The sequence below is a fragment of the Oncorhynchus tshawytscha genome, linkage group LG01 (assembly GCF_018296145.1).
Source record: "Oncorhynchus tshawytscha isolate Ot180627B linkage group LG01, Otsh_v2.0, whole genome shotgun sequence".
Taxonomy (NCBI): Eukaryota; Metazoa; Chordata; class Actinopteri; order Salmoniformes; family Salmonidae; genus Oncorhynchus; species Oncorhynchus tshawytscha.
Window position 1 is genome coordinate 41,116,229 of NC_056429.1, and position 27,021 is coordinate 41,143,249.

General features: G+C 44.5%; 1 protein-coding gene across 4 annotated transcripts in view; it reads right to left on the bottom strand.

Annotated features, from left to right (window-relative positions):
• The window catches only part of lrp8 (low density lipoprotein receptor-related protein 8, apolipoprotein e receptor), a 257,502-nt gene that overhangs the window by 129,477 nt on the left and 101,004 nt on the right, over nt 1-27,021 (bottom strand). For all 4 annotated transcript variants that reach the window (XM_042321502.1, XM_042321500.1, XM_042321501.1 and 1 more), the window contains exon 3: nt 14,394-14,516. In XM_042321502.1, the coding sequence (XP_042177436.1) occupies nt 14,394-14,516 (123 nt within the window). The remainder of the gene's footprint in view (nt 1-14,393; nt 14,517-27,021) is intronic.

The following is a 27,021-nucleotide window of genomic DNA, read 5'->3' on the forward strand; positions in this document are numbered from 1 at the left end:
TGCTAATTAGATTCCTGCGGGGGCACATTCATTGACTCTAAGGGGTACATTTTCTGCGTTATCTGTTCAATTATTTATGACTGTTGTCTTAAAACACACAAACCAAATCGATGCATACACTTCTAGAGGCAAGCAGTGTGTGTGTTTGTGTGTGTGTATGTGTGTGTGTGTGCTGCTGTGTCTGGGGCAACATCAATTATCCCGGCCTAGAGAGAGCTGCCCCCTGACCCTCAGTCCAAAGCAGTAAGCAGCAGGACAAAATCCCATTTCTTCCTGAAGCCGTATTGCCGCTGTCTCTCACCTGGGTTCAAATACTATTTGAACTCTTTCAAATACTTTCAGCATTTGCTTTAGCCTGCCTGAAGTGCCAGATGGGGAGTTTGCACTTTTTCAACTATTCTATTAGTCAATTTAGCTGGGAAAACTCAATCAAGCCCAGCTAAAGTGTTTGAAATTGTTTTAAATCATTTTTGAACCCAGGTCTGGCAGCCCCAGCCTCATGCCTCAGCCCTGTAGAACAGAACAGAAGACGGAAAAAAAGGCCTGTCAGTAATATCAATCAGTTTAGACCCAGAGTTACAAATCAGTGTTCAAATCCAGCCAAGCAGAGGTCCAGTTCACAGCGTTCACAGTGTTTCAAATTAGAACGAGGGCGAACCACCGCATGACACAGCTCAGCTAGCTGCACGACCGACCCAGCCAATCACATCAGAGTAAGTGGCGAGTCAAGAGGAAGTTAGGCAAAAGAAAGACAAACAGAGAGAGAGAGAGAGAGAGAGAGAGAGAGACATGAGTGATCTCCTTCAGTTTGTTGTTCGTCACAAATTCTGTCTGTTAAACACACATGGAAACACTAAGGAAGTCACGAAGATTCAACTCGCCTCGCCTCTCCTCACGTCTCGCAGTGTTGACATGAGAGGAAGTGACAATGTCTGAGAAGGACAATGAGTGCTAAACTCCAGCTATAGCACATAGACATTTTCTATATCCACCAGTGAACTCTCCCCTCTTCTCGTTCTCTCCTGTCCTCTCCTCTTCCTTTCTCTCTTCTCTTCTTAACCTTAAACACGTTTGGAGCATCTCCCTCTGGTGCAAAATAGGGCATGTTCATATCTGGAGTGTTTAGAGTGTTTTTTAGAGTGTTTAGAGTTTGTTTTAAGCCTTAAACCTTACATTCACCATTTGCATTTAATGCCTAACCTTAATATTTCGAAATGAATGCCTAAATGTAACACTAACCTTAAAACTTTGGAGTGAATGCTTAAACTTGTCTTCAAACACTTTGAAATGTGATTGTTGGGACAACTTTGAATTTTGACGTTCGAGAAACATGGACGAATTCTGACGTTTGAATGTGAGAGCTTGTTGAAATAGCTGTGATAGGAGAAAACTGAAGATGAATCAACAAAATTCTAGTTACTCCACAATTACTAACCTAAATTACAAAGTGAAAAGAAGGAAGCCTGTACAAAATAAAAGTATTCCAAAACATACATGCTGTTTGCAATAAGGCACTAAAGTAATACTGCAAAGAATGTGGCAAAGAAATGAACTTTTTGTCCTGAATACAAAGCAAAAAGAAAAGATGGCGCCGGAGAACAAGGCTGACGTTTTACGTATTCCTAAAAAAATGTGTTTTTGTGTTTGTTTCTTTGCGTTGTTTGTAACTTTTTTTAAAAACTAATTTTGTACATAATGTCGCTGCTACTTATGACCGAAAATAACTTCTGGACATCAAGACTGCAATTACTCTGCCACGGTCTGGCGGACTATCTATTTTTGTAAATAACAGCTGGTGCACGATATCTAAGGAAGTCTCAAGGTTTTGCTCGTCGGAGGAAAAGTATCTCATGATAAGCTGTAGACTACACTATCTACCGAGAGATTTTTCATCTGTATTTTTCGTAGCTGTCTACATACCACCACAGACTGATGATGGCACTAAGACTGAATGAGCTGTAAGAAAACAAGAAAACGCTCACCTAGAGGCGGTGCTCCTAGTAGCCGGGGACTTTAATGCAGGGAAATTTAAACCTGTCTTACCACATTTCTATCAGCATGTTAAATGTACAACCAGGGGGGAAAAACTCTGGACCACCTTACTCCACAGACAGAGACGCATGCAAAGCTCTCCATCGCCATCCATTTGGCAAATCTGACCATAATTCTATCCTCCTGATTCCTGCTTAGAAGTAAAAAATTAAAGCAGGAAGCACCAGTGACTCGATCAATAAAAAAGTGGTCAGGTGAAGCAGATGCTAAGCTACAGGATTGTTTTGCTAGCCCAGACTGGAATATGTTCCGGGATTCCTCCGATGGCATTGAGGAGTACACCGCATCAGTCATTGGCTTCATCAATAAGTGCATCAATAAGTGCATCAATGATGTCGTTCGTCAAATCTCATCAACTACCTAAGGGCCCTGGGACTAAACACCTCCCTCTGTAACTGTAACCTGGACTTCCTGACGGGCCACCCCCAGGTGGTAAGGGTAGGTAACAACACATCTGCCACGCTGATCCTCAACACAGGGGCCCCTCAGAGGTGCATGCTTAGTCCCCTCCTGTACTCCCTGATCACTCATGACTGATCACCCATGTGGTGTCATGGACAACAACCTCTCCCTCAACGTGATCAAGGCAAAGGAGATGATTGTGGACTACAGGAAAAAAGAGGACCAAGCACGTCCCCCACTGTCATCGAAGGGGCTGTAGTGGAGCAGGTTGAGAGCTTCAAGTTCCTTGGTGTCCACATCACCAACAAACTAACATGGTCCAAGCACACCAAGACAGTCGTGAAGAGGGCACAACAAAAGCTATTCCCCCTCAGGAGATTGAAAAGATTTGGCATGGGTCCTCAGATCCTCAAAATGTTCTACAGCTGCACCATCGACAGCATCCTGGCTAGTTGCATCACTGCCTGGTATGGCAACTGTTTGGCCTCCGACCGCAAGGCACTACAGAGGGTAGTGCATACGGCCCAGTACATCACTGGGGCCAAGCTTCCTGCCATCCAGGACCTCTATACCAGGTGGTGTCAGAGGAAGGCCCTAAAAATTGTCAAAGACTCCAGCCACCCTAGTCATAAACTGTTCTCTCTGCTACCTCACAGCAAGCAGTACCGGAGCGCCAATTCTAGGTCCAAGAGGCTACTAAACAGCTTCTACCCCCAAGCCATGACTCCTGAACATTTAATCAAATGGTCACCCCCCCCTTACACCGCTGATACCCTCTGTTGTTATCATCTATGTATAGTCACTTTAATAGCTCTACCTGCATGTACATATTACCTCAACTAACCGGTGACCCCGCACATTGACTCTGTACCGGTACCCCCCTGTATATAGTCTCGCTATTGTTATTTTGCTGCTGTTCTTTAATTACCTGTTACTTTTATTTCTTATTCTTATTCATATTTTCTTTTTAACTGCATTGTTGGTTAGGGACTCGTAAGTAAGAATGTCACTGTTGTATTCGGCGCATGTGACTAATAAAATTTAACTTGATTACATTACGTTTGGGGGAAATTCAATGCAACATTACTGAGTACCACTCTTCGTATTTTCAAGCATGGTGGTGGCTGCATCATGTTATGGGTATGCTTGTCATCGGCAAGGACACGGGAGTTGTTTAAGATAAAAATACAAGGAATAGAGCTAACCACAGGCAAAGTCCAGAGGAAAGCTGGGATCTGTCTGCTTTCCAGACACTGGGAGACACATACACCTTTCAAATAACCTAAAACACAAGGCCAAGTATACACTGGAGATGACATTGAATGTTCCTGAGTTGCCTAGTTACAGTTTTGACTTAAATCAGCTTGAAAATCAATGGCAAGACTAGAAAATGGCTATCTAGCATAATGGCATAATGGCCAAATATTGTACAATCCAGGTTTGCAAAGCTTTCAGAAACGTACCCAGAAAGACTCTGCAATCGCTGCCAAAGGTGATTCTAACATGTATTGACCTAGGGGGTTAAATACCTATCTAATCAAAATATATTAGTGTTTCATTTTCAATTAATAAAACAAAAGGACAATGAATCCTACTTTGTAACACAACAAAATGTGAAGAAAAAAAGCCAAGGGGTGTGAATACTTTCTTTAGGCAAAGTATTCACATTAAAAGGCCTACGCTGATGCTCGCACCTTGGCACAATCAGCCAGAAGGGAGGCACTGACGCCTGTACTGAGTGGGCAACCCTAGTGGCGAGAGCTATGGGCTTACTGAGAGAGGCAACAAGGAGGCCGTTGACTTCTAGCGGGAAAGTCGGCCACATGGGAAATTATCCCTGCAGCTCCGGAGCCTGGAGCATGAAATTGAAGCCGTCCGGACGGAGCATCTGACTAGAACCTTCCCTCATATTCAGAATAATTAACTATAGCACTACTCCTGCACAGCACTATAATACCTTCCCATCTATTGTCTCCCTGCCAGGGCTCCATTGAACTGGCAAGGTTACCGACACCATGCTACAGAGGAAGTAGTGGAACTGATACTGAGAGAGAGATGAGAGAGAAATGGATTGTTTCACTTTTGTTTATTATCTATTTCACTTGCTTTGGCAATGTAAACATGTTTCCCATACCAATAAACCCTTTGAATTGAATTGAACTGAATTGGGATAGAGAGAGAGAGAGAGAGAGAGAGAGAGAGAGAGAGAGAAAGCTGAGCTGCAATGCTAGAGTACAGCTAAACCGTTTAGGCCAGCTAAGGACTACAGTATGTTTAAACAGCGAGACAAGGACTAAACAGCTAAATAACAATGGCTGAACAGTCAGGGTATACAACTCCCGATAATATGTTTATTATTGTGGCGGTTTCAATGACATTGTAACAACAACGGATTACACACGTCACCTCAAACAAGAGCTGAATAATTTGAATTCCCACTCTGAAAACATTCTCCGTCTATAAACTATGTTTGAAGGACCAATTCTGGTTTGCAGGACTTTAAGAGGTTACTACGTGGGTTGACTGCATGTCTGAGGGGTTGAGAAAAAAGATAGAGCAGTAGAAGAGAGGGAGTGTGGGAACATTAAGATGGAGGATAAATTACACTTGAGACAGTCAAGACAACAAGGTTTTACAACAAAGTCGGTTAATACGAACAGGGGCTCTACACGTTAAACTTTTACTATGGGCCTCTGTATTTATCTTGCAAACTGTGTTTTGTAAATGTACCGAGAGACCAGACAACAAAGTCGGTTAATACGAACAGGGGCTCTACACGTTAAACTTTTACTATGGGCCTCTGTATTTATCTTGCAAACTGTGTTTTGTAAACGTACCGAGAGACCAGATCCATCCCTAAACCTGTTCAAAATCAACACAACATCAACACAAAGGCAAGTTCATTTCTAAGGAGACAAACACTACCGCAGTAGCTCCAACAACTCTCCTGCAAATCTCACAACCCTCCCCCATAATACACCTAAGGGGTTAACCCCAAACACATCCACCCAGCCGCCCAGCCGCCCACCCACCTATCAACCTCCTTACTCTGAAAGAGTAGTTTTCTTTAAAATACCCACCAGGCTAGTTTATTTTTCACATTTGTAATTAGGGTCCGCTCCTGACGAACTGTCTGAGGGCCCTACTTAATCGGATGCCAGAGGCCTCAGGGGCCACACATTGATTCCTTCACTGGGAAATAAATTCAATCAGATGCATTATTAAACTGACTGGGAATCAGTGGGGAGGGCGCGCATGGCAGACGGACGGCAAAGGATGGGTTGGAGGATGAGGGAAGCAGAGGAGTGAAGGTGGAATGTTAATTGCAAACTAATCAAAGCCGAGAGAGTGAATCAAGAAAGGGAGATGGAGGAGAGATTTGAGCAGCGGAGGAGAGGGATGATGGCTTGAGGAGGTATGAGCACATACACATGCATACAAACACACACAAACACACACCACACAATATGTGAAACCTTTGAACATTTCTCCCAGTGATTCAACCTTGATTAGAGATAACAAGTCTTAATGAGAAGTCCAGTAATCAGATGAAACACCTTAGAGATGTACCTTCCTCTGAATGCTAAACACCATGGGTACTGCTCTGCTGTCGATCACACGAGTCCTTGGCCCACCCAAATTACACAGTCTAGCAACAGAATATATGAATGTCTCTTTGATAATGCTTTGAATTTCATCTTTCTAAAATAAGTTCAAATCTAAAGTGACAATGTGGGTTATTTTCTGCAGTAAAGAATATTGAATAAAAACAAATCTGAAGAGATCAAAACGCTTGTCAGCTCTGTCTTTGCTTTGGATGTCAGGTTCTATGGATTTGGAAAACTGAGAGAATATAATATAATATCAAAGCAAATCACATCGTATTGGTCACAAACACATATTTCATAGATGTTATTGTGGGTGTAGCGAAATGCTTGTGTTCCTAGCTCCAACGGTGCAGTAATATCTAACAATTCGCAACAACACACACAATTCTAAAAGTAAAAGAAAATAATTTAGAAATATATAAATATTAGGACGAGCGATGTCAGAGTGGCATTGGCTAAAACAGTAGAATATAATACAGTATATACATAGGCGATGAGTACAGCAGTATGTAAACATTATTAAAGTGGCAGAGTGCCCCCGGTGATGCGTTGGGCAGACCACACCACCCTCTGGAGAGCCCTGCGGTTGCGGGAGGTGCAGTTGCCATACCAGGCGTTGACACAGCCCAACAGGATGCTCTCAATTGCGCATCTGTAAAGTTTGTGAGGGTCTTAGCGGCCAAGCCACATTTCTTCAGCCTCCTGAAGTTGAAGAGGCACCGTTGCTCCTACTTCACCACACTGTCTGTGTGGGTGGACCATTTCAGACAGTCAGTGATCTGTACGCCAAGGAACTTGAAGCTTTCACCTTCTCCACTGTGGTCCCGTCAATGTGGAAAGGGGCTTGCTTCCTCTACTGTTTCCTGAAGTCCACGATCAGCTCCTTCATTTTGTTGAAATTGAGGGAGAGGTTATTTTCCTGGTATCACTCTGCCAAAACCCTCACCTGCTCCCTGTAGGCTGTCTCGTCATTGTTGGTAATCAGTCCTACTACTGTTGTGTCGTCAGCAAACTTGATGATTGAGTTGGAGGTGTGCGTGGCAACACAGTCATGGGTGAACAGGGAGTAAAGGAGGGGGCTGAGCACGTACCCTTGTGGGGCCCTATGTGTTGAGAATCAGCGAAGTGGAGGCATTTTTTCCTACCTTCACCACCTGGGGTGGCCCGTCAGGAAGTCCAGCACCCAGTTACACCGGGCAGGGTTCAGACCCAGTACCCCGAGCTTAATAATGAGCTTGGAGGGTACTATTGTGTTGAAGGCTGAGCTATAATCAATTAACAGCATTCTTACATAGGTCCAGATGGGATATGGCAGTGTGCAGTGCGATGGAGATTGCATCGTCTATGGATCTATTTGGGCAGTAAGCAAATTGAAGTGGGTCTAGGGTGTCAGGTAAGGTAAAGTTGATATGATCCTTAAATAGCCTCTCAAAGCACTTCATGATGACAGGGGTGAGTGCTATGGGCAAAATTTTCTTGGGTACAGGAACAATGGTGGACATCTTGAAGCAAGTGGGGACAGCAGACTGGGATAGGGCCACGGAGAAGGAAAGCCCACAGTCCTTGGTAGTGGGCCTCGTCGGTGGTGCTGTGTTATCCTCAAAGTGGGCAAAGAAGGTGTTTAGCTTGTACGGGAGCAAGACGTCGGAGTCCACGTCATGGCTGGTTTTCACCTTTGTAATCTGTGATTGTCTGTAGACCCTGCCACATACGTCTTGTGTCTGAGCTGTTGAATTGCAAATCCACTTTGTCTCTGTACTGACGTGTTTTGCCAGTTTGATTGCCTTTCGGAGGGAATAACTGCACTGTTTGTATTCAACCATATTCCCAGTAACCTTGCCATGGTTAAATGTGGTGGTTCGCACTTTCAGTTTTGCGTGAATGCTGATATCCATTCACGGTTTCTGGTTTGGGTAGGTTTTAATAGTCACAGTGGGAACAACATCCCCTATAAATTTCCTGATGAACACAGTCACCGTGTCCATGTATACGTCAACATAATTCTCAGAGGCTACTCGGAACATATCCCAGTCCGCGTGATCAAAACAATCTTGAAGCATGGATTCCGATTGGTCAGATCTGCGTTGAATAAACCTTAGCACGGGTACTTCCTGTTTGAGTTTCTGCCTATAGGAAGGGAGGAGCAAAATGGAGTAGTGATCTGATTTGCCAAAGGGAGGGCGGAGAGGGCCTTGTAGGCATCTCGAAAGGGGGAGTAGCAGTGGTCAAGTGTTTTTCTACACTACAGTCAATGTGTTGATAGAACTTCAGTAGCATTTTCCTAAAATTTGCTTTGTTAAAATCCCCAGCTACAATAAATGTGTCCTCTGGATATGTGGTTACTGTTTGCATAAAGTCCAGTGTAGTTCCTTGAGGGCCGTCGTGGTATCGGCTTGAGGGGGAGTACACACGGCTGTGACAGTAACCGAAGACAATTCTCTTGGGATGTGATACGGACGGCATTTGATTGTGAGGTATTCTTGGTCGGGGGAACAAAAGCACTTTCTGTATGTTATCACAATCACACCATGAATAGTTAGTAATGAAACATACACCACTGCCTTTCTTCTTCCGGAGAGTTCTTTATTCCTGTCTGTACAATGTACTGAGAACCCAGCTGGCTATATGGGTGGGGACAGTATATCCCAAGAGAGCCATGATTCCGTGAAACAGAGTACGCTACGGTCCCTGAAGTCTCTCTGAAAGGAGATCCTCACCCTGAGCTCGTCTATTTTATTGTCCAGAGACTGAACATTCGTGAGTAATATACTCGGAAGCGGTGGATGGTGTCGGACTAGAAGTCCCCTCCGAATACCTCTTTTCCGCCAGCGTCATCTTGGAGCAGCCTCTGAGATATGTTCAAATGCCTTGGGGGTACAAGCAAAGGATACATTTCAGGAAAGCCGTATTCTTGGACTTAATGCTGGTGAGTTACCGCCGCTCTGATATCCAAAAGTTATTTCCGACTGTATAGAATAACACAAAAAATGTTCTGGGCATGGACCTCCTAAGTGGCGCAGTGGTCAATGGCCAGTGCTAGATGCGTTACTACAGACCACGGTTTGATACTGGGCTGTGTCGCAGCTGGCCATGACCAGGAGACCCATGAGGTGATGCATTATTGGCCCAGCATCGTCCAGGATAGGGCAGGGTTTAGCCGGCCGGGATTACCTTGTCCCATCGCGTTCTAGCAAATCCTGTGGAGGGCCGGGCGCATGCACGCTGACATGGTCGCCAGGTGTACAGTGTTTCATCAGACACATTGGTGCGGCTGACTTCCGGGTTAAGAGAGCAGTGTGTCAAGAAGCAGTGCGGCTTGGCGGGGTTGTGTTTCGGAGGACGCACAGTTCTCGACCTTCGCCTCTCCCAAGTCCGTACGGGAGTTGCAGCGATGGGACAAGACTGTAACTACCTATTGGATATGACGAAATTGGGGAGAGAAAATGGGGTCATTTTTTAAAATAAAAAATGGGCTAATAATGAAATGACACACCCCAAAAAGTTATACTGCAAAGTTGCTTAGGAGATAGCTAAGCTGCCATGTCTGTCGGCGCCATCTTCTGAGTTATTAGTCTGATTTATCTAGCTCTGAGAACGGAGCTATGGATCAAGCACAGTGGGGAAGAGTGGATGGATATGCTGAAGGAGACCAGAGCACGGCCTTTCAGTGGATGGATACACTGCTAAAGTGCTAGAGAGGGGTTCTAGAGACGACACTAATTTGACATGGGAGCTGAGGTCGATACAAAGTCTTGATTGCTGCAGCTTTCCCACATTCTCAGCAGAGTCAGCTAGTGAGTGTGTGTGTGTGTATGTGTGTGTGTGTGCGCATGTGTCTATGTTTCTACAGTAGGAGTTGAGTAGTTCCCCACCTGTAGCTTCCTTTAAAAAACACCCACAGGAGACCTCCACTCTGCTACACATGGCCCTCACCTCTCCAAAACCCATTTAACCTCTCAGCAGAGTCCAGAGCTACGAAGCCATGCACATTCACATTGCTTGCAGTGCAGTGTGTGCTCTGTTTGTCACCCAGACAGACCCCTTCTCTCAGGATTGTACCTGTCTAGCATAGTGTCTGTGTGTTGTGTTCTCAATCTCTTGGTGGCTTCTCTCCTTAGAACAATCTCTGAGCCTGCCCGAGTCACCGATGTCTAATCAAATACACACTCAGGGTGAGACTGCAACCCCCATCTCACACACACACACACACACACACACACACACACACACACACACACACACACACACACACACACACACACACACACACACACACACACACACAGCAGGCCCTCCAAACAGCAGCCCAAGGTCACCCTTTCTCCAGTGTGTCAAATCTCGACACTCCACCATTTCCAGCACCGCTTTTTCCTCCATACTGCTTCTGAAAATTGCTTGCAGCTGCTGTTCTGTTGGCGGCCCATACAGAAGTCCTTCTACACAGCACGGTAGGAACGAGCAGGGCCAAGGGGAGAGGAACTGGCAATGAGAGAGACATTGTTTCTGCCATTTGAACCAGCAGGCAGAGAGCACTATATAAGAGCATCAGTAAGGACGAAGCTAATTCATTCCGGATTGTCTCTGACACAGTTGATGTGAGTATACAGTGCATTCGGAAAGTATTCAGACCCCTTGGCTTTTCCCCCAAAAAATTACATTACAGCTTTATTCTAAAATTTATTAAATTGTTTGTTTCCCCCTAATCAATCTACACACAATACCGTAACTCAACAATAACCCCTAAAAGCCCATTGCATGTACAGATGGGGTTAATAACTGTCTCAAGGAAATCTTCATGAGAAGAGATAGGGAGAGGAGTCCAGTGCATTATTTTTATTTAAATTAGACCTTTATTTAACTAGGCTAGACAGTTAAGAACAAACTCTTATTTACAATGACGGCCAAACCCGGACAACGCTGGGCCAATTGTGCACCACCCTATGGGCCTACCAATCACAGCCTGATGTGATGCAGCCTGGATTCGAACCAGAGACTGTAGTGACGCCACTTGTACTGAAATGCAGTGCCTTAGACCGTTGCGCCGCTCGGGAGCCTAAATTTCTCTCCAGATCTCTCCAGAGATGTTCGATTGAGTTCAAGTCCAGCTGGGCCACTCAAGGATATTCAAAGACTTGTCCCAAAGCCACTCCTGCATCTTGGCTGTGTGCTTAGGGTCATTGTCCTTTTGGAAGGTGAACCTTCACCCCAATCTAGAGCAGGTTTTCATCAAGGATCTCTCTGTACTTTGCTCCGTTCATCTTTGCCTCAATTCTGACTAGTCTCCCAGTCCCTGTCGCTGAAAAACATCCCCACAACATGATACTGCCACCACAAAGCTTCACCGTAAGGATGGTGCCAGGTTTCCTCCAGATGTGACGCTTGGCATTCAGATCAAAGAGTTCAATCTTGGTTTCATCAGATTATTGAATCTTGTTTCTCATGGTCTGAGAGTCTTTAGGTGCCTTCTGGCAAACTCTAAGCGGGCTGTCATGTGCCTTTTACTGAAGAGTGGCTTCTCTCTGGCCACTCTACCATAAAGGCCTGATTGGTGAAGTGCTGCAGAGATGCTTGTCTTTCTGGAAGTTTCTCCCATCTCCACAGAGGAACACTGAAGCTCTGTCAGAGTGACCATCGTCTTCTTGGTCACCTCCCTGACCAAGGCCCTTCTCCCCCGATTGTTCAGTTTGGCAGGGCGGCCAGCTCTAGTAAGTCTTGGTGGTTCCAAACATCTTCCATTTAAGAATGATGGAGGCCACTGTGTTCTTGGGGACCTTCAATGCTGCAGACATTTTGTGGTACCCTTCCCCAGATATATGCCTGTCAACTGTGGGACCTTATATAGACAGGTGTGTGCCTATCCAAATCATGTCCCTTCAATTGAATTTACCACAACATCTCAAGGATGATCAATGGAAACAGGATGCACCTGAGCTCCATTTCGAATCTTATAGCAAAGTGTCTGAATACTTATGCAAATAAGGTATTTCTGTTTTTTTATATTTCATAATTTTGCAAACATTTCTAAAAACCTGTTTTCGCTTTATAACTATGGGGTATTGTGTGTAGATTGATGAGAAGAAATGTTAGAACCAGGCTGTAACAAAATGTGGGAAAAGGGGTCTAAAAACTTTCCGATATGAGTAAATAACAGCTCTATGACTCTCCTCCCATAGCCATAGAGTTTAGCATAATGCCGCCGCCCCTCAGTAATGGCAGGTGAGTTATGGCTATAAAGAAATGGCTGCAATCTCACGGTTATCGCTGTACAGTAATACCCAATACCCATACCCATGGCTTGATCAATGGCCAGGGCTAAGTCATTACGGCTGTGTTAAAAAGTCATAAACAGAGGCATGTGAACATGTGCTTGTTTTCAAACGCAGCCCCGGGACACAGGTCATATGCTGGTGGCAATTATGAAAAAAATGGAGTGCAGCCCACAGTGAATCCTGCGTAATTAATAAGCAGGATGTGAGCCTCGTGGAACAGGGGGGCACAGAAGTACAGTAGGGTCAGTTGGCCGTGTATGTGAGACTCAGATGGAAGTGGACAGGGTTTGTTCTGCTGGTTGGAGGGATGTGCAGACTAGAGGTCGACCGATTAATCGGAATGGCCGATTAATTAGGGCCGATTTCAAGTTTTCATAACAATCGGAAATCAGTATTTTTGGGCTCCAATTTGCCGATTTAAAAAATAATATATATATATATTATTTGTATTTTTTTATATACCTTTATTTAACTAGGCAAATCAGTTAGGAACACATTCTTATTTTCAATGACGGCTAGGAACGGTGGGTTAACTTCCTTGTTCGGGGTCAGAACGACAGATTTTCACATTGTCAGCTCGTGGGATCCAAACTTGCAACCTTACAGTTAACTAGTCCATCGCAATAACGACCTGCCTCTCTCTCGTTGCACTCCGCAAGGAGACTGCCTGTTATGCAAATGCAGTAAGCAAAGGTAAGTTGATAGCTAGCATTAAACTTATCTTATAAAAAACAATGAATCATAATCACTAGTTAACTACACATGGTTGATGAAATTACTAGATATTATCTAGCGTGTCCTGCGTTGCATATAATCTGACTGAGCATACAAGCATACAAGTATCTGACTGAGCGGTGGTAGGCAGAAGCAGGCGCGTAAACATTCATTCAAACAGCACTTTCGTGCGTTTTGCCAGCGTCAAGCATTGCGCTGTTTATGACTTCAAGCCAATCAACTTCCGAGATGAAGCTGGTGTAACCGAAGTGAAATGGCTAGCTAGTTAGCACGCGATAATAGCGTTTCAAACATCACTCGCTTTCCTTCTAGTAGTTGTTCCCCTTGCTCTGCATGGGTAACGCTGCTTCGATGGTGGCTGTTGTCGTTGTGTTGCTGGTTCGAGCCCAGGGAGGAGCGAGGAGAGGGACGGAAGCTATACTGTTACACTGGCAATACTAAAGTGCCTATAAGAACATCCAATAGTCAAAGGTTAATGAAATACAAATGTTATAGAGGGAAATAGTCCTATAATTCCTATAATAACTACAACCTAAAACGTCTTACCTGGGAATATTGAAGACTCATGTTAAAAGGAACCACCAGCTTTCATATGTTCTCATGTTCTGAGCAAGGAACTGAAACGTTAGCTTTCTTACATAGCACATATTGCACTTTTACTTTCTTCTCCAACACTTTGTTTTAACATTATTTAAACCAATTTGAACATGTTTCATTATTTACTTGAGGCTACATTGATTGCTGTATTATATTAAGTTAAAATAAGTGTTCATTCAGTATTGTTGTAATTGTCATTATTACAAATAAATGTAAAAAATTGGCCGATTAATCGGCATCTGCTTTTTTGGGCCCCCAATAATCGGTATCAGTATCAGCGTTGAAAAATCATAATCGGTCAACCTCTCGTGCAGACTGTGTGTCTTTGGTGAAAAAAGCTCTATGAAAAAAACACAGAAAACGTAAATCTGATTTCCAGAGGTAAGGGAAGGAAACACGTACATTTTTAGAAATGAGGCTAAATAAGGTACCCACAATGCAGTTCAGGCTCACTGCTCTGTAACGGAGACGAGCAGAAAACACACTGTGGGCTGCTGGCTGGCTGATTTGGTTTTCCAACCCGCAGCTTCCTCGTACCTCATTTGCCACTGAGCTGGAGGCAATGTTCCTCTGGATACCAGGATGTGTGTGGTGTGTGGCGTGGGCATGTGAGTGTGTTGGAGGTGTCCTGAAGGCCCATTTGTTTTTTTTGTTGTTCATCCATCCCCATGCATCCATTCCTCCATACACATCTACGCAACAGTACGGGAACGAGAGCGTCTGAACTCACTGCATGTAGTGTCGGCCTCGTCTGATCCGTCGGCACACTCCGGCTCTCCGTCACAGCGCCACCGCTGGGGAACACACTGGCCGTTCTCACACGCAAAGTCTGTGGTGGCACATGTCTTCTTTGCTGCTCAGAGAGAGAGAGAGAGATAGGGAAGGAGAGAGAGAGAGAGAGAGAGATAGGGAAGGAGAGAGAGAGATCAGATTAACATTCTAAGTCAAATACACAACACAAGCTAAGTGAAATGGAGTGTCGCTTCGAACAAATGATGAAAACCTTGAGGTCGGGTGTACAATCAGGTCCACTATGTAATAGGCAAACTACACAAAAAGTGTCCAGATGCAAGCTTCAGTTCATATACCCATATACCCTCCCAAATCTGTCTAATTTGTCTCAGTACCCAGAGATTGCAGCAAGGGCAGACTGTTGTTAGATGACCAGTCTCATAACCCATCTAACCCCATTCTCCAGTCACTCTCTCCGAGCAGAGCGGAGCAGCCCGGGGAAAATTGGAGCGCTTGAGCGTGTCACAGGGAGAGCTAAAGCTCCTTCTTCTTGACCGGGAGAGTTCTGAACAAGAGAAAGCACTCACCTCATGTGAGAGAGAGAACAATGCCTCGCTCCACTAGCCTGATGAACAACACACACCGGGACTAACTGTCCTGTTCTCTTCCTCATTTACATGCCTTGGTTTAAACAGTGATGTGCCCACCCGTCCACACTAGCCTAAAATGTAAATTACTGGTGTGCTAGGCTAGTCAGAATCACTGCAGTGGAGTGTGAGGGGGATCGCTAGGGGTTTAGCCTTGCCTGGCTGGGGAGAGGCTAGTTAGGCTAAAGATTTTAGCCTAAAAATGTCAACTACATTGACTACATCTCATGTAGGTTATTGTACTGTAGCACGAATCAGAATCACTGTAGTGGAGTGTGATGATTGCTACGGCCTAGCCCAGTCTGGCTGAGTAGACTAGAGGCTTGTTAGCCTATTGTTTATGTGATGTAGCCTACCTTGGGTGGCCATACTGGGGGGTTCAAATCACTGCATATGAATGATGCCCCCACCAGGGACTCATAACACAACAGGAAGATAGTGTAGTGAAACAAAACGTGTCGGATTCGGACCATTACACCTGACAGCAGTCGCGTCATTACCTGCTAGGTTACTGCCTGACATGCTGGAAAATATATAGAGAAGTCACAAACAACTCCTAATACACCCCCTAACACATTTGGTAATTGGTATTTTATTAGGATCCCCATTAGCTGTTGCGAAAGCAGCAGCAAATCTTTCTAGGGTCCACTTAGAACATGAAACATGGCATAATAGGGTCGTTCCACCAATTTGGTGCTTCTTGAGAAGTGTAACTTAGTCCCCAAAAAAACTTTTGGTTTCACCTCATTTTATCATTTTGTCATAATGAGCACATAAAAAAATAGTTTAACCATCGCACGACGTGAAATTACAAAATGGCTATAGCAAGTGCCTATTAAGTGCCAAATATTGTAAAAGGGTTGACAGTAACAGGGTTTCTTCTTAAATCAGCCATAAATTGGCTTGTGACAAGGGGAATGGATGCTTGTCGTGGCAAGCTTCTTCTTTTTTTTTCAAACATTTCTAGGCTGTCTATCTATGGTTAACAGGGTTATACTCAACTCAGTTTTCCACCGCAAAATACCAGAAAATGGCCGGAAAAACTAGATCCAGCTCACCTGCTTTTATTAAACATTCAAAGCTTCTTTTGAACAAAAAATGAAAATAAGAATTATTTCACCATATTAAAATGAGAGTCCAGTTCACATAACATGGTTGACCTTAAAATGATGGACAGACGGAAATGAATCACTAATCACATGAATTATATAAATAATAGTGAAACTTTAAGTGGGTTCAAATCTTCCTAGAAGTGACACAGGGTTGACGGAGGGACATGAATTTTGAATGATCGAATTCTCCTTGAGTTCTATATTAAAGGGGAACTTCATTTGACATAAAAGGATTTTACAATTCAATTGGTGCACAATTTCTACTTAAAATATCAAAGGTATGCAAAAGGCACTCATTTCATGGAATGACCCATGAACGTTAATAGACAAGAACAGCTCAAGGACCGAACTACGTACATTTGAGCAACACAATGGGGAAGTCCCTAAAAGTCCTACCAACATCTTCTAATGGATGAGGACAAGAGTCTCCATTATAATGGGACATAAAGTAGAAGTATTTTCCTGATGGCTATAACAAAAACACCCAGATTCTATGATACAATTTTCAAGCAGTTAAAAAGAACTCCAAAGTCCAAAGTAGATGGCTGTGAGGATTGCAGAGGAAGAAGCTACATCCACAGAGGTCCTGTGTAATGGAATTACACATCCCTGTAGACTCAACAAATCCCCTCCCAGTGTGTGTGTGCGTGCGTGTGTGTGTTTGTGGTCGCAATATCATGTGAGTGTGTCACTGAACACAAATCCCCTCCAGTCTCTTATTATTTTATCTGGGAATTCATCTAACTCCCTTCCATCTCCCCAGCCAGTCTCCCACTCCACACATACAAGACCAAAGGTATGTGGACACTCGTTGAAAATCTCATTCCAAAATCATGGGCATTAATATGGAGTTGGTGCCAACTTTACTGCTATAACAGCCTCCACTCTTCTGGGAAGGCTTTCCACTAGAAGATAGAACATTGAGCATTAGTGAGGTCGGGCACTGAAGTTGGCCGATTCGGCCTGGCTCGCAGCCGGCATTCCATTTCATCCCAAAGGTGTTTGATGGGGTTGAGGTCTTGGCCAGTCAAGTTCTTCAACATGGATCTCAACAAACCATTTCTGTATGGACCTCGCTTTGTGCACGGGGGCATTTTCATGCTGAAAGAGGAAAGGGCCTGCACCAAACTGTTGCCACAAAGTTGGAAGCACAGAATCATCTAGAATATCATTGCTTGCTGTAGTGTTAAAATTTCCCTTCACTGGAACTAAGGGGCCTAGCCCGAACCATAAAAACAGCCCCAGACTATTACTCCTCCTCCACCAAACTTCACAGTTGGCACTATGCATTCAGGCAGGTAGCGTTCTCCTTGCTTCCACCTAACCCAGATTTGTCCGTCGGACTGCCAGATAGAGAAGCGTGATTAAGCACTACAGAGAACTCGTTTCCACTGCTCCAGAGTTCAATGATGGCGAGCTCAACAACCCTCCAGTAAACGCTTTGCATTACGGATGGTGATCTTAGGCTTGTGTGCGGCTGCTCGGCAATGGAAACCCATTTCATGAAGCTCCCGTCAAACAGTTCTTCTGCTGACGTTGCTTCCAGAGGCAGTTTGGAACTCAGTAGTGAGTGTTGCAATTGAGGATGATTTTTATGAGCTACGCGCTTCAGTGTGGCCTGTGTGGCCTACCACGTCGCGGCTGAGCCGTTGTTGCTCCTAGACGTTTCCACTTCACAATAACACCACTTACAGTTGAGTGTGGCAGCTCTAGCAGATCAGATATTTGACGAACTGACTTGTTGGAAAGGTGGCATCCTATGATGGTGAGATGTTGAAAGTCACTTGAGCTCAGTAATGCCATTGTACTGCCAATGTTTGTCTATGGAGATTGCATGGCGGTGTGCTCAATTGTATACACCTGTCAGCAATGGGTGGGGCTGAAATAGCCGAACCCACTAATTTGAAGTGGTGTCCACATATGTATTTTTTTATTTCACCTTTATTTAACCAGGTAGGCCAAGTTTTCATTTACAACTGCGGTCTGGCCAAGATAAAGCAAAGCAGGGTGACAAAAACAACACAGAGTTACAAATGGCATAAACAAATGTACAATCAATAACACAATGGGAAAATATATATATATACAGTGTATGTAAATGTGGTCCATCATTACATAAAGACACGAAGGTCAGTCAATACGGAAAAAAATCAAGAACTTTGAAAATCTACAGTCGCAAAAACCATAAAGCGCTATGATGAAACTGGCTCTCATGAGGACCGCTACAAGAAAAGAAGGCCCTGAGTTACCTCTACTGCGGAGTATAAGTTCATTTGAGTTACCAGCCTCAGAAATTGCAGCCCAAATAAATGCTTCACAGAGTTCAAGTAACAGACACATTTCAACATCAACTGTCCAGAGGAGACTGTGTGAATCAGGCCTTCATGGTCGAATTTCTGCAAAGAAAACACTACTAAACGACACCAATAAGAAGAAGTTACTTGCTTGGGCCAAGAAACAGGAGCAATGGACATTAGAAAAGTGGAGATCAGTCCTTTGGTCTGATGAGTCCAAATTTGAGATCTTTGCTTCCAACCGCCGTGTCTTTGTGAGATGCAGAGTAGGTGAACGGATGATCTCCGCATGTGTGGTTCCCACCGTGAAGCATGGAGGAGGAGGTGTGATGGTGCTTTGCTGGTGACACTGTCTGTGATTTATTTAGAATTCAAGGCACACTTAACCAGCATGGCTGCAGCGATACGCCATCCCATCTGGTTTACGCTTAGTGGGACTACCATTTGTTTTTCAACAGGACAATGATCCCCAGATGGGATGATTGGAGGGACATATAGGGGTACGGAGAGTGGGGAGAGTGGGTAGTAGGGTGCCTAAGGATGTATAGGGGTGGGAGAACACTCCAATGGGGTGAGGGGGACTAAGGAAACAGAGCAACGGCAGACCTATCAATCACCCACAATCTCTCCCACCCTTCTCTCCATCCCTCCCTCTCGTCCTTTCTTATCTCAAGGACAAAAGAGCAAATAATCCATGGAAAGAATAGTAGGAATTTCTCATTACCTCCCCCACCCACCTTCAAACTGCTTTAAGGGAGGGTTTCACCATTGTAGCCCACCACAATATGCTTTTAATTATCCCAAGAAAAGGAAATGTTAGCTTGAAGGACTGCCAGATGTTTGTTGAATTGGTGTGAGTTTAGTGTCTCCAGTGATTGGGCTGGCAGTGCCATGTGGTGCAGTGGCATTCCGAGGCGACTTGTGCGCTGTTGATTTTTGTTCATTCATCTCCCAGCGCTGTGTTGTGTGTGTGTGTGTGTTGTGGCACACAGTAATCTTGCCCATTCACCACAGCTGCCTCAAGGATTTGTTGATTTATGACTTATGCATGAAGATCCCCTGTGCCACACAGAAGTGGCAAACGCGTGCACATCCACAAACAAACACCAAACAAATGCAAACAATTATGTATACACACACATCCCCCTGGAATGTGGACAGAGTTGCAGACACAAATAAATACACAAATACACGTTGCCCTCCTTCGCCAGCTGAGACATGTCATGAGAATGCCATCCATATACCTTAAACTCACTGTAAAGGGTGTGAGTCCATGAGCGGAATACATACAATATATCCACAAACAAGTAACACCCGCAAGTACGCGCTCACACACGCACATCACACAGCCTTGTCTCAGACCAACCAGAACAGCTATTATTTTTCCAATTCCCGCTGTGGTTCCTATTAATTATCCTGTAGGCCCACCCCTTTCCCTGATCAGCTGAGAGAAGACAGGAAGCTCCTGTCGGAGCTACCGGCATTCTCCCAATGACACGCTCCAGGGGCCACCATGATTACTGACTGACTCGGGTGACCTGGGATGTTTACCGAGCCCCCGCGACACCTCTAAGGAATCCGCCACGTCGCCGTAACAACACAAGCATGTGAATTGGGAAGAAGCGACAGAGGAGCAGAGGAAACAGGTGAAGGTCAGGAAGCTCGGAGTCATTCAATTTCCACACTTCATTTACCCCTCAAAACGTGTTCTCACCATCACAGGGAAGGAGACAATGTAATGTATTGCCACGACACTACAATAACAATGAAGGGGAAACATTAAACCTTGTTTGGTGTGATTGCCCTGTTTTTGTTTAGCGCTGCACCCGAAATGGCACCCTATGGCACCCTATGGCACCCTATGGCACCCTATGGCATATATATGGCTGATAATAGGTGTTGATAAGCTGTATTGAAGGGCTGAGGTAGACAATCCTTTATGTGCTCACTGTGTGATAAGACGAGCCAGGCCCATTACCAGATGGAAGGATCTGTCCAGCATCTTGAGATGTGGCATAAACAGAGCCACGCCCCATTTGATAAAGCAAAAAATCCAATGAATTTGCTAAGAGTTAAACTAGGTTGAGTATGCTTTAAGGACAGCCTTTCTTTGCTTTCTCTCTCAGTGAGGTCGTACTCACACAATCCACCTCTTTGATGCAGAGTGGTCGGGTTAAATGTGAAAGACACATTTCAGATGAATGCATTCAGTTGTGCAACTGACTAATCAAATCAAATCAAAGGTGTCGCGAAATGCTCGTGCTTCTAGTTCCGACCATGCAGTAATATCTAACAAGTAATCTAACAATTTCACAACTACCTTATACACACAAGTGTAAAGGAATGAATAAGAAAATGTACAAATAAATATATGGATGAGCGATGGCCGTGCGGCATAGGCAAGTTGCAGTAGATGGTATAGGGTACAGTATATACATATGAGATGAGTAATGTAGGGTATGTAAACATTATGTAAAGTGGCATTGTTTGAAGTGACTAATGACACACTTATTACATCCAATTTTAAATAATTAAAGTGGCAAGAAATTTGAGTCAGTATGTTGGCAGCAGCCAATCTATGCTACTGACGGGTGTTTAACAGTCTGATGGCACTGAAACTGTTTTTCAGTCTCTCGGTCCCAGCTTTGATGCACCTGTACTGACCTCGCCTTCTGAATGATAGCAGGGTCAACAGGCGTTGGCTCGGGTGGTTGTTGTCCTTGATGATCTTTTTGGCCTTCCTGTGACATAGGGTGGTGTAGGTGTCCTGGAGGGCAGGTAGTTTGCCCCCGGTGATGCGTTGTGTAGACCCCACTACCCTCTGGAGAGCCTTAGGGTTGTAGGCAGAGCAGTTGCCGTACCAGGCGGTGATACAGCCCCACAGGATGCTTTCGATTGTGCATCTGTAAAAGTTTGTGAGTGTTTTTGGTGACAAGCCAAATTTCTTCAGCCTCTTCAGCGCTGTTGCACCTTCTTCACCACGCTGTCTGTATGGGTGGACCATTTCAGCTTGTCCGTGATGTGTACGGCAAGGAACTTAAGACTTTCCACCTTCTCCACTACTGTCCTGTCGATGTGGATAGGGGGGTGCTCCCTCTGCTGTTTCCTGAAGTCCATGATTATCTCCTTTGTTTTGTTGACGTTGAGTGTGAGGTTATTTTCCTGGCACCACACTCCGAGGGCCCTCACCTCCTCCCTGTAGGCCGTCTCGTCGTTGTTGGTAATCAAGCCTACCACTGTAGTGTCATCTGCAAACTTGATGATTGAGTTGGAGGCGTGCATGGACACGCAGTCATGGGTGAACAGGGAGTACAGGAGAGGGCGGAAAACGCACCCTTGTTGGGCCCCAGTATTGAGGATCAGCGGGGTGGAGATGTTGTTTCCTACCCTCACCACCTGGGGGCGGCCCGTCAAAGTCCAGGACCCAGTTGCACAGGGTGGGGTCGAGACCCAGGTCTCGAGGTTAAAGGCGAGTTTGGAGGGTACTATGGTGTTAAATGCTGAGCTGTAATCGATGAACAGCATTCTTACATAGGTATTCCTCTTGTCTAGATGGGTTAGGGCAGTGTGGAGTGTGATTGCGTTGTCTGTGGACCTATTGCGGAGGTAAGCAAATTGGAGTGGGTCTAGGGTGTCAGGTAGGGTGGAGGTTATATGATCCTTGACTAGTCTCTCAAATCACTTCATGATGACGGAAGTGAGTGCTACGGGGCGGTAGTCGTTTAGCTCAGTTACCTTAGTTTTCTTGGGAACAGGACCAATGGTGGCCCTCTTGAAGCATATGGGAACAGCAGACTGGGATAGGGATTGATTGAATATGTCCGTAAACACACCAGCAAGCTGGTCTGCGCATGCTCTGAGGACGCGGCTAGGGATGCCGTCTGGGCCGGCAGCCTTGCGAGGGTTAACACGTTTAAATGTTTTACTCACGTTGGCTGCAGTGAAGGAGAGTCCGCAGGTTTTGGTAGCAGGCCGTGTTCGTGGCACTGTATTGTCCTCAAAGCGAGCAAAGAAGATGTTTCATTTGTCTGGGAGCAAGACGTCGATGACCACGACGGGGCTGGTTTTCTTTTTGTAATCTGTGATTGACTGTAGACCCTGACACATTCGTCTCATGTTTGAGCCGTTGAATTGGAGCTTTACTTTGTCTCTATACTGACGCTTAGCTTGTTTGATTGCATTGTGGAGGGAATAGTTACACTATTTGTATTCGATCATGTTTCCTGTCATCTTGCCATGATTAAAAGCAGTGGTTTCCACTTTCAGTTTTGCGCGAATGCTGCCATCAATACACGGTTTCTGGTTGGGGAAGGTTTTAATAGTCACCGTGGGTACAACCGATGCACCGATACACTTGCTAATAAACTCACTCATCGAATCAGCGTATACGTCAATGTTGTTGTCTGAGGCTATCCGGAACAAATCCCAGTCCATGTGATCGAAGCAATCGTGAAGCGTGGAATCAGATTGGTTTGACCAGCGTTGAACAGAACTGAGCACAGGCGTTTCCTGTTTTAGTTTCTGTCTATAGGCTGGGAGCAACAAAATTGAGTCGAGGTCAGATTTGACGAAAGGAGGGCGAGGGAGGGCTTTGTATGCGTCGCAGAAGTTAGAGTAGCAATGATCCAGAATGCTGCCAGCCCGGTTCACGCATTCGATATGCTGATCAAATTTAGGGAGCCTTCTTTTCAGACTTTGTTAAAATCCTCAGCTACAATAAATACAGCCTCAGGATATGTGGTTTCCACATATAAAAGGCTGTGATTATAATCGAAGAGAATTCTCTTGGTAGATAATGCGGTTGGCATTCGATTGTAAGGAATTCTAGGTCACGTGAACAAAAGGACTTGAGTTCCTGTATGTTGTTATTATCACACCACAACTCGTTAATCATAAGGCATACACTCCCGCCCTTCTTCTTACCAGAGAGATGTTTGTTTTTGTCAGTGCCATGCATGAAGAAACCGGGTGGCTGTACCGACTCTGATAACGTATCCCGAGTGAGCCATGTTTCCGTGAAACAGAGAATGTTCTCTGATCTCTGATGTCTCTCTGGAAGGCAACCCTTCCTCGAATTTCATCTACCTTGTTGTCAAGAGACTGGACATTGACAAGTAGTATACTCGGGAGCGGTGCGCGATGTGCCTGTCTACGGTGCCTGACCAGAAGACCACTCCATCTGCCCCTTCTGCGGCGCCGTTGTTTTGGGTCACCTACTGGGATCCGATCGATTGTCCTGGGTGGTGGTCCAGACAGAGGATCCACTTTGGGAAAGTTGTATTCCTGGTCGTAATGTTGGTAAGTTAACATTGCTCTTATATCCAATAGTTATTCTGGCTGTAATGTAATAAGACTTAAGATTTCCTGGGGTAACAGTGTAAGAAATAATTCATAAAAAGCAAAATACTGCATAGTATCCTAGAGAGTCGGACCAGCGAAGAAGCGGGGGAGAGAGGAGGATCTGCCAGTCAAAGAAGCTCTCAGACCTCCAAGCTTCCAGATCAGACCAATCAGGAAGATGAAGGATCAGCTGAGACTGGATGAGGTATGAGGAGTGCCATGTACACAGTGAAGCGGTTCTGTGAGACTGACAGAAAGCTGATCTGTATGGTCTGTAAGGAGAGAAAAGACCACAATCTAACACACATTCAAACCAGTGGAGATTCTGATGACAAAGGTAGAGTCAGCTTTACTTGGGATTCAGTGCAACATCGGTGACGCAAACACCTTGAGCGAGAAGCGAAGAAAATTGTAATTTGTTTTGGTTACTACATGACTCCATATGTGTTATTTCATAGTTGTGATAACTTCAGTGAAATAAAGAAAAACCCTTGATTGAGTAGGTGTGTCCAAAGTTATTGTTATTTTATTGTGTTACTATTTTTCCTTTAGTTTATTGAGCACGCATTCAGCCAACTAGAAAATCAAAGCGAAGTAATTCAGGCATTCTTGTTCTGGAAAGAAACATTATTTTACAGTTGATAAATAGATTTAACAAGCAGTAGGCATTTATAATTAAATGTGGAGTAGAGCTTTATAGTTACTTGATAACATCACGTGCCCCGGCGTACCTTCAAAATGATTAAGGGAATCATAATTTATTCGAAAACACATAAAAAACAAAATACTGCAAAGTTTCCTAGAGAGTCGGACCACACATCATAATTTCACGCAATAAAGAAAGTTTGAAGGAAAAAAAACGGGTAAAAATGTACATTTCAGCCTCCCGGGTGGCGCAGTGGTCTAAGGCACTGCACCACAGTGCTAGCTGTGCCACCAGAGACTCTGGGTTCGAGCACAGGCTCTGTCGCAGCCGGCCGCGACCGGGAGGCCCATGGGGTGGTGCACAATTGGCCTAGCGTCGTCCGGGTTAGGGAGGGTTTGGTCGGCAGGGATATCCTTGTCTCATCGCGCACTAGCGACTCCTGTGGTGGGCAGGGCGCAGTGCACGCTGACCAGGTTGCTAGGCATACGGTGTTTCCTCCGACACATTGGTGTGGCTGGCTACCCGGGTAGGATGTGTCAAGAAGCAGTGTGGCTTGGTTGGGTTGTGTTGAGGACGCATGGCTCTCGACCTTCGCCTCTCCTGAGTCCGTATGGGAGTTGCAGCGATGAGACAAGACTGTAAGTACTACCAATTGGATACTATGAAATTGTGGAGAAAAAAGGGGTAAAATATGAAAATTTCTCCTATAGCTGTCATTTCCTTTACATGTCGCAATGTTGTTGTTTTTTTACATTGCTTTTGTCAAAGAAGCCTGGGTCAATAGAAACCTACGTACTGACTTGGAAGGCCATGGAGAAGATCTTCAAAGGCAAAAAGCCATAATTGACATTGATAAAAAGAAGAAATTCGGCCTGGGAAAAATAAATAACTAATTCCTTAACTTTTAGGTTCTATTCAGTAAGTTTGTTTGCCACAATGCTCCCTGAGCGACAACACAACAAAGCAGTGCCAATATAGCTTGTTATCATTTTAATCATTCAAATTTCAAGTTTCTACAGATGATAGGGTCTTTTGTTGATGAGAGTTTTCCTGCACCGCAGGAAATGCATGTATGCTTCGTGATTTACATAAATTCACCTTAAACCTGCACAAAAACACGGTTATATTAACAGCATTTCACTTTGCAAGTAGCCTCATTTTGACCAGCTAACAGATTAAAACAAGCAATATTATGGACTAAACATTTAAATCCTCAAATTAAGATCCTACACCTGTAAGTTTCCCGGTCACAACGGTTCCCCATGTTGACAACAACATTGTTGTTTCTTGTTCTTAGCTGAATGACGCTGGGGATTCACAGTGCCACACCCTTTTTAATAAGAGAAACGCAGATCAGCTTTTGGTTTTTACTTTCTCTTTCTGGACTTTCGGTGAGGACGTACATACTCATCTCCAGTACGGCTACAGCTTTTCCAACTCTGACGGATCGCCTGCACTGTTCCATCTGCACAGAGATCTTCACTCAGCCTGTGATTCTCAGCTGCCAGCACGCACACCTTCTGCAAAAGATGCATTGGAAGAAGCCTGAACGCTGCGCTGAGGGCAAATTTCCAAATCTGCAGGCTGATAAGGAATGTGGCAAACCAGCTCAAACTGGGAGAACAAAGAGGGGCAAGAGAGGAAAAAGGGAGAGGATATGAGTGTTGTGAACGTGGAGCATCTCTGAAGCTCTTTTGTGTGATGGACAATGGGCTCATCTGATTCATTTGTGAGGGGAAAGGCCTGTAAAACATTCCCAGAAAGATCTGAAGACAGAGGTAGCTACAGTTTTAGTTCACCTTAACAACAGGATTGTTGGTATAAAAAAAAAGTTAAATGAGGGGCAAAAAAACTGATATCACTCAAGCAAAGAGTTACTCAGAACAGATCAAAAGGCCAGATCAGAGGCTGTTTTTGAGGAGTTCTGGGAGAAGCTGAGAGTTTAAGAAGAGGGGCCCATTAGATTCGTAGATTAGGAGGGTGACGTGGTCAGCGAAGAACAGAACATTTCCCTCCTGGAGAAAGAACTGGCAAAGATGGGCACGCAAGCAGCCTCTCTGTCGTGAGTGGAGATGGGCCAAAAGATTGTCCAGGATAAGGACACTCGAATGTATGATTTCAAGAGGAATTATCCGTTCCTGAAGGAGCAAGAGAGTCTGCTGGGTTTTGTTTGACACGGCCCAACCAGAGCCTTTCACTCATAATAAAACCTTTGCAAATATAGGGAATTGTCTGGGGGATTAATGAAAGGAAAACTTTGGACAACAGTGGAGTGTACAGGTCTGAAACGTGTTATTCCAAAGACAAACTAATTTTACACTACTGTTAATCAAAAGGATAAATTACATGTTACTTAAACTTCTGTTTAGTAAGTCTAAATGCTACAACACTCCATAAACTGCAATGCAAGAAAACAGCGCTTGATATTTTTTTTTGGGGGGGGTTGTTTGTTTTCATGTTTGTTTCAACCACAATACCATCACACTGTAGAATCACCTTACATATTATGATTATTCTTAATGATAAGTATTTTTTATCACTTTCATTGTGAAAGTAAAAAAGTATAAGCAAACAAACAACCGATACG